Source organism: Aulonocara sp. 'chitande type north' Nkhata Bay, linkage group LG6, assembly GCF_057382095.1.
Source record: "Aulonocara sp. 'chitande type north' Nkhata Bay isolate Kocher_YH1m ecotype deep benthic linkage group LG6, A_spYH_male_GT1.1, whole genome shotgun sequence".
NCBI lineage: Eukaryota > Metazoa > Chordata > Actinopteri > Cichliformes > Cichlidae > Aulonocara > Aulonocara sp. 'chitande type north' Nkhata Bay.
The window spans coordinates 17729801-17738610 of NC_141349.1; the positions used below are offsets into that span (position 1 = coordinate 17729801).

At 37.9% G+C, this 8810-nt stretch overlaps 1 protein-coding gene across 1 annotated transcript; it reads right to left on the reverse strand.

The window, feature by feature from the left end:
• Window positions 1-881: 881 nt before the first annotated feature.
• msmo1 (methylsterol monooxygenase 1) lies at window positions 882-5806 on the reverse strand. The gene is made up of 6 exons (XM_086295325.1): window positions 5588-5806; window positions 4513-4809; window positions 4228-4376; window positions 3614-3740; window positions 3289-3443; window positions 882-1691 (listed from the first exon to the last, which is right to left on the reverse strand). The coding sequence occupies exons 1-6, from the start codon at window positions 5804-5806 to the stop codon at window positions 1502-1504; spliced, it is 1137 nt and encodes a 378-aa protein (XP_086151451.1). The 3' UTR covers window positions 882-1501.
• Window positions 5807-8810: the final 3004 nt, after the last annotated feature.

The window sequence follows — 8810 nt, forward strand, 5'->3', positions numbered from 1 at the left end:
CTTTGTTTTTGTGTCATTTTTTTCTTTTGTAGAAGATATTTTACACAATAATATTCAATATTGCAAAATTAAGGACTATAATCCTAAACCTCACCCCCAACGAGGCATGGCAAGGATCGCTGCCCCTGCCTGAGCCTGGTTCAGCCAGAGGTTTCTTCCTGTTAAAAGGGAGTTTTTCCTTCTCACTGTTGTCAAGTGCTTGCTCATACAGGGCTTTTACCTTACAATATAAAGTACCTTGAGGTGACTGTTGTTGTGATTTGGGGTTATATAAATAAAATTTAATTTATAAAATTTTTTATACACTTAAGTAATCTATTAATTTTTCAAAACAACTTTTCAAAACATGCAGACATGGTCTTAGGCTGTTGAGCAGCACAGTTCACCAAAGCTGCGGTATTAATGTAAAAAGAAAAGGTGTTTTTATTTATTTGTGTGCCATTAACAATTAGAATTTGCCAGTTTTATGTATTGAGTTTTTCCCGGGTCACATAAAATGCCTCACTTCCTCTTTGGTCCTGGCTGCTGTTGGCTCACTTGATGCAGCTGCCTGTGTGCGCTGGACGGAGCTGCGGGGGTGTGTCCACAGTGCAGCAGTGAACCAACTCCATGTACACCGAAAGGCCACAACATTAAAACCACTGACAAATAAAATGAAAAACACTTATCATTTTTGAGAAGATGCTATCTTCACCCAGCAAGCCTCTGGAATGCTACTTTGACACATACAATGGGCCTAAGCATGGCAGCACTTAGTCAGTGTTTCCACTCACTATATTAAAAAAATGTCAATTTAGCAGTAATGGATAAATTTATAGCTCGCTGGCACATATGTTCTTCTCTGACTAAATTCAGAAAAACAAAACTGCTACAGCAACAACTCCTGTTTAAATTTGTTCACATATTTTATTCTGACAAAAACAGAAAAACAAAACACCAAAGATTTTTTTATTTTATATAAAATTAGAGCAGCATTTAATTATTTTTACAGGCTTGAATGACCTAGAACACATCCCCTTTTCATCAATAATTTACAGTTTGCATCAAACACGCCTGACTGGTTTGTTTTCAAAAGTCTGCATTGAGTTTATACAGTTTCCACCGAAGTGCAGATTCAACTACAGGAAGGAAAGACCGCATCAGATCAATTAGAGGAAGTGCTAAAGTGCTGAGACATTCAGAGGGTTAAAGAAGCATTTAAGTTTAAGCCTTTTGATAACAAAGAAAAATCGAAGTGAGGACTTGATGGTTTTTATTCAGCCAGCTGACATTTCTTCTTTTCTAAGAAGGCAAAGAAGGCAGACCGAACCAACACGCAGTCTGATTCATAATCAAACCACAGCTGTGCTGACTCGTTTTTTAAAAACACCTTTTGCATGTGTTTTATTAAGTGTACAGAGATGAAAATCAGCAGTAATTGCGTGGTTTTGTCTGTACGGCTCACTGCCTCTTCTCCACCTGACAGGACAGGCGTGTGTCCATGAAGGGAGGCTTGAGCAGTTTACTGCGTCTTCTTATCTGTCTGCTTCTGCATGTAGCTGTTGTACTGGCTGTCTGTCTTCAGCAGTTTGTCCCACCACGTGAAGGTGGAGGCGTAGTTCCCGACAAAGTTCATGTGGTGGAAGTCGTGGAAACGAGCGCCGGCGTAGAACGGGATCAGGTGGAGCGGGTTCAAAGGAATGTCGTAACCGCTAATAGAAATAAGAAGAGGAAAAAAGATATGTCATAATGTCACCCAAAAAGTGACCAACTTTCACAAATGAGTAAAAATCTTTGATGATAACTATCCTTCTAAAACAAAAACATTTGTCTTTTTCAGAAAGCAGAATGGTTCTCAAAGTCTGTTACTGAAGAAAAGATGGGTTTAACTTGGCTCTGTCCTCAGGCTGATGTTTTCAGTTTTAGAAGAGTGCACAGAATATTTGTACGAGACTACTTAAACTTGGTTAATCGGTTAATTAGTTTGAATCATTTTACTTATATCACAAGAAATTAAATAATAAAAAGAAGAAATCAATTGACAGGTGGAAAGGGCGCATGTCGTAGCTTCAGCTTATGAACCCAACCCTGATTTTAAAATAATTGACACTTTAAATGAACAAATTAAATCAACAACATCAGCAACCTCTGATAGAATCATGACAAAAGAAGAAGCAAGAAAGATTAAACCAATTGATGTCAGTCCCAGACATATGGGAACTTTGTATCTAAAGCATTTTCACACAAAACGTTCATCACAATACTGAATAATGATGTTAGTTATGTTCCTTTTAAACCGTTTTAGTATGCTGTACATTTTACACATTTTAATTTTGTCAAATTTCAACACTTCACATTGGCCCTAACCTTGGGTCTTTGTAAAACTCATAACCTTTACATATTTCTAAATTTCTAATGTGTAATCTATATCTGCAGGTGGTCAAGTGTATATTTCCTTTGTGTGTGTGTGTGTGTGCGCGTGTGTGTGTGTCTATATGTATGTGTGATGTACCGGCAGACTGTGAGCTTTGTGTCTTCCCAGAACTTTATAGTGTTCAGTAACGATGCAAATGTTTATGATCTGCTTTACTTTGACTGTTAATTTGCTTCATTATTTATAATGTTTAATGTTGATTGTTATCAAACTTATCAAACTGTTTTTCCTGAGTTTTCTGAATATCTTGACCTGAGCCTTTTCTTAAAAAGACGCTATACAAATAAATGTGTAATTTTGATTATTATTATTATACAGTAAACATTGTTTTCATAGAAAAAGTTAATTAAACAATATTATAGTCAAAAGTACTATTTCTACACTACAAATGTGTGATAATGTGTCCTGTATTAACAAAGGAGTTAATGAAGACTGTTTAACAGAACATCTGATGAGCTCTGTGGCCCTCTAGAGGACGACCTCGACACACCACAAACTAAAGTTAAGATGTATGCTTAATCAGTTTGATTGGGCTCAGTGATGAAGCTGTAAAATAAAAATGAGTGAAAACAAACTACATTGTCCTATTTACAGCCACCATAATAAACCATCTGGCACAAGGCTGTTTCTGGACAAGAGGTTCAGCTTAAAGAGAAATTAAAACCTCCAACTTCTCTCCTCACTCCCCCCACCTGTATCTTTCCCACAAATCTCATTGGGTTGAAGGGAGAGAATGAGAGAAGGAGAGAGATGCAAGGTTCATGTGCTTCCTTGAGCTGCATTTAAGAGACTGAAAGATCATCTTTGATTGTGGAATGATTTTCAGCAGAGCGAGGAGTTATTTAGTGAAAAGGAAAGCGCCCACTGTGTCCTACCTGTGAACATCAATGGTCTCCATCAGACGGAAGGCGACCCAGGCCCAGAGCAATAACACGTGGTTGCAGAAGATCATGATGCCAATGAAGAAGCCAGCCCCGAGGATGATCGTCTCAGCGGGGTGAGCGTATTCTGCCTGCATGCCAAACGGAGCCTGAGGCAGTGGAGAGACATGCTGACTGTACGTACACATAGTGTTTTTTTTGTTTGTTTGTTTTTTAATTGTAAACAGCTGCTAAAACACGCTTAATAAGTAACTCTTCCATAAACAGACTCAGCAGAAAGCTTTGTTTATTGATCTTATCACTCATCTGTTTTACTCACAGTGAAATCATGGTGGACTTTGTGGATGTACTTGTAGATCCGGCGGTGATGCAGTATGCGATGAAGGAAATAGTGCCAGGCATCCTCAACAACAGCACAGCCCAAGCACTGAGCCAGGAGATATGGCCTGGAGAAGAAGGCCAAGAGAAGTTTACAAAAGCACACTGAAATTATCCCAACAGACAGATCTGACAGACAATTAGCAACATGTGGAACAACTGTGTTACATGTATAAAGCATATTCAAATGTTCCCTTTCTATTTAGAAGCAGATCAACATATCAGGTCATGTATAATAAAATGTAAGTATATTTTTATATAAATTATTGCTGTGCAAGAGCGAAAAAATTCTTTAGAGTCTTAAAGAGTCTCATTGTAACCATAATTATTGTATTTAGGGAGTCCACATTTGATTTCAAGGTCACACTTTGGTAAATAAAGTTGGGTTAATACCAGTGTTAACATGATGTCAATACATTTTTTTTTAATCCTATAGTTGTGGTTAATAGCAATGCATTACAGGACCCATAATTCATATGACAGTTGTGAAACCGCTCTACTGTATGTCTAGGTCACTTTAATCCATTTAGGTGTGCATTATTGATCTGCACTGACCAGCGTGGCATGGAGTCCCAGTCATAAGGAATGTTGAAATACTCAGTGAAGTAGTAAGTGCCAAAGATCAAAGGCAGCTGGATGCAGAAATGGTTGAAAAGCAGCATCTTGAAACACCTCCACTGTTTCTCCCACGTCTCTGGCTTGTCCTGAAAAAAAAAAAAAAATCCAAAGGGATTTGTGTCTCTTCCCGGGGATCAGGAGAATGCGTAAACCATCCATCTTCAAACAAACAAACAAATAAAAAACAAGATCAATATCCAACAATTTAAAAAAAAACAAAACCTGCTGAATCTTGTATTTTTGCATGAAAGGCAGGAACTGGAAGAGAAAACCGGGCAGGCAGAACAGGAAATAGATTAACTCGTGGACGATGAGCGAGCCCCAGGTGGCAATCTGGAATTTGGTGTAGTTGTCCAGCATGTAGCCCCAGGCGTGTTTCAGGGAGGGCTGGAATGGGTTTTCTGGCAGAACAGCATCGACATACTCGACTGCAAGATAGGCAGAGCTCAAAATGTTTGCAGTGCCGTTCACCGCCATGCTGAAAGATAATGCAAGCTGGCTGCAGGTCAGGAGAGAGGCCTGAAAGACAGGAACACAGCTCTTAATTATATCTGTAGGAACAAAAATAAGTAGAATCGATGCAAAATTACATTTCCACTATAGTCATGCTACACCACAGTGTAAGTTTTAAAATAAAAATATAAGACAAAAATCAGACATAATGTTAAGGATAATTATTAACTGAAAAAAACAAATACAATAGTAGAAGTAAAGTATTCAAAGTAGGAACAGCTATTTAAAAAAAACATAATTTTCAATGTTAAGTCATTTAATAATGCCACTTTACCATAAATTTTGTCATTTGACTGGGCTACATCTCTTTGTCATTTTTTGACGAAGTTGTTGCCTACAGTAAGCAGACAATCAACTTTAGGACGTTTTTTTTAAAGTTTTCTTTAAAGCTGCCAGAGAGTAACTATTTTTATCAATAAAAACACGCATAACGAAACTAATAATACAAGTATTGACACTTTCCCATCTCACAAACGCATTCAAGCTAACAGCTCTCCAATTTTAAACCCTACTACCTCTTAACACATAACACCTCATAAAAGCACCAGTGTGTCAACTGCAGGTGGCATAAATAAAATCTTTATTAAATTAGTTTATGAATCATTAACTACGTCTCAGTAAACAAGCTAGCAGAGGCCTAAATATCTTCTACAGGCTTTTGCCCGAACTTGTGGCACTATATTCTGCTGTTTTTACGCCTAAATAACAAACAAGTATTTTCTATAGAAGCTAAAAATGTTGCTAAATGCCCTGATTAGTGCCGACAACAAGCTTCAACCCTTACCTTTCCGCTGTATGTCCCGTCTACCTGAGCGAGAGGTGGCCGAGCGGGTGAAGTATAGTAATATCGGATACTCCGATTGGCCGAGAGGAAAGGAGATTGACGTCGAGGGGCCGAACTTCCCCTCTGATTGGTCCGCAAAATGGAGCGACTATAGTGAGACTGGGGGTTTCTACAGCAACAGCCAATCAGAAGTGAGGTCTGCTTTCGTAACCGAAGCATAAGTTAACAGGCTGTATGAGGGAAGAGATGGGGTGGTTCGTCCCGAGATACTTGAGCCATGCGTTATCTTCACTTTTAATTGTATTTTATAACAGATTCTGACTCCAGTGTTTACTGTGGAAATACTGTGGACACGTTGAGACGCACGTAGTATGAGTTATGTTTGTTTTTCTGTATTAAAAATAACTAATTCGACACAAATTAAACTTTAGGTTTTCCTATTTGTTACCATATTATCTAACATAAAATATAATCGTTTCTGTTCCAAAGCAAACTATGTAGTTAGTTGCCAACTGTGCAACTCCCTTTACACTACAGACAGAACCATCATTTGTTGGATAATGATGCACTTATTTTATTTTATTTATTTTTTTGTAATGTTACCTCTGCAGACCATCACAGTGCATTTTAAATCAAAGACGTGTAACATAAAAAAGAAATTCTGCTAACTGTATACAAGGAATTGCAGACATTTTCAGAGGATCCAAATTAATTGAACAAACTAACAAAAGTTTACAGTGTGGATTGTTTTTAATACTTGGATGAAAATCCTTTGCAGTCAAAGACTGCCTCAAGTCTAGAAACCATGGATGTCACCAGTTTCTGCTTGTTTGTGGATTTGTCTCCATTTAATTTTTAAGAACTAAAAAGCATGTCTGTAGGGTTGAAATTAGGCGACTGACTTGCCCATTGAACAGAAACCATGCAGGCTCAGCCACCAGGGCCAGGCTCCGCCACCGTCTCAGCCAATAGGTCCAGGCTCCCCCAAGCCGAACCACCAGGACCAGGTCCTACCAGGTCCAGGCTCTGCTATAGGTTCAGGCTTCACCAGGCTTAGCCATCAGGCCCAGGCTAAGGCTTTAGGCTCTGCCACGAGGCCTAGGCTTAACCACGCTCAACCACCAGAACCATAATTTTACAAATTACAGCCCAGTTTCCTTACTTAGACAGTTCTCCAATATAACTGGACATCTATTTTTATTTTATTTTTTTGCAGGGCTTGACAACTTATTGAGAATAATACTATTTTAATCTTTAGATCAGCTAGATCAACATTTATGGCAATGATGAAGTTAGTGGAAAATATAACTGAATACATAGATAATAAAAAATATGAAGTGAGGATATTTATTGACCTGAAAAAGGCTTTTGATATGATGACCACAAAATATTCTTACAGAAATGGAAAGATATAGTGTGAGAGGGGTAAAAAACAAAAACAAAAACAACTGGTTAAAAAGTTATCTTGCCAATTCATACAAACTGCTCAGTCAAAATCTGTGTTCTTGAATATTACCTGTGGTGTCCCACAAGGTTCAGTGCTGGATCCCAAATTGTTTACTACGTATATCAATGACATCTGTAGAGTTACAAACATACTAAGGTTTGTTGTTTTTGCAGATGATACAACCATTCTTTTTTCTGGGGAAGGCTTTAAAGACTTAAAGTTATCTTTAAATTCATCCAAAACCAAATTTATGTTGTTTGGAAATCGAGAAATGTTTATAACTGGAGACTGGAAATTGATAAAGTATCCAATGAAAGAGTATTTGAAAAGAGATTTCTTGGTGTAACTTTGGACTACAAGCTTTGTTGGAAAGTATAAATCAAACACTTGTGAAACAAGATCTCAAAAACCACAGGGATTTTGGGAAAAACAAGGTACGTCCTGAACAATACAAGATTGCACACTTTACTGCACATTGCTACTACCATATTTAAGTACTGTGTTGAAATCTGGGGCAACACTTACAAGAGTCCTCTACAAAACATATGCACAATGCAAAACAAAGCAATAAGGATAATACATAATATTTGGTATCGTGAAGACACAAATAAATTTTTTTTAATTACAAGGTTGAGTTCCCTTTCGAACACCCTTTGTTTTTGCGTTACAGATCCTTTTGTTGAAAATGTTTTTATCATGTTTTCTGTTTCCCGTGTTTGTTTTGTTGAAATTTTAATCATTTGAAATAAGAGAAAGAAAGAAAGATAAAAAAAAAGAACAGTATGTCATTACTTTTCCTTGAGAAACTCTTTTGCATTATGCTTGGGGTCAGCATATTCAAATTCAAATTCAAATTTTATTTGTCACGTACACAGTCATACACAGTACGATATGTAGTGAAATGCTTGGACAACTGCTCGTGACCTAAAGAAAACAAAAAAGGAAAAGGCTATGAATAAGATAGGAAATAAATATGAACAGTTAAAAAGGGTAAATTTAACTAGGAAGGAATAAAATATAAATTAAGGTTAAAAATGAAATAACTGTACAACACAAATTAGAATGAAGGGTAAATTTAACTGGGAGAATAAGATAAAATATATAAATTAAAGTTGAAAATAAAATAACTGTACAACAAAATACACAATATAGAACTATATAAGAATGTATGAAGAAATATAAATAAATATATACACAATAACAGCAGCTGTACAAGTATTAACTGGAAGTGAAGAATGTAGTGACCAGTGTTGTGCAATCCACATTATGTCTTGTGCAGTGCAAATATGCTTGAAGTGATTAAGTGATGAAGTGAAAACAATGTCCAGAAAGTCCAGTGTGTGTGTAAGAACTATATGTGTGGGTCAGGACTGTGTGGTGGTGTGATTGAGAGACCGTATCGCCTGCGGGAAGAAGCTCCTCCTCAGTCTCTCTGTGTTGGTCTTCAGGGAGCGGAATCGCTTTCCTGACCTCAACAGAGAGAACAGTCTGTTGTTGGGATGGCTGAGGTCCTTCACGATCTTCCTGGCCTTGGTCCAGCACCGCCTGCTGTAGATTGAGTGCAGGTCAGGGAGCTCGGAGCGGATGGTGCGCTCAGCTGATCGCACAACCCTCTGTAGAGCTCGTCTGTCCTGCATGGTGCTGTTCCCGAACCAGGTTAAGATGTTTCCCGTCAGGATGCTCTCTATGGTGCACGAGTAAAAGTTCCTGAGCACCTTGGAGGGCAGTTGGAAGTCTCTCAAGCGTCTGAGGTGGTAGAGACGCTGACGGGCCTTT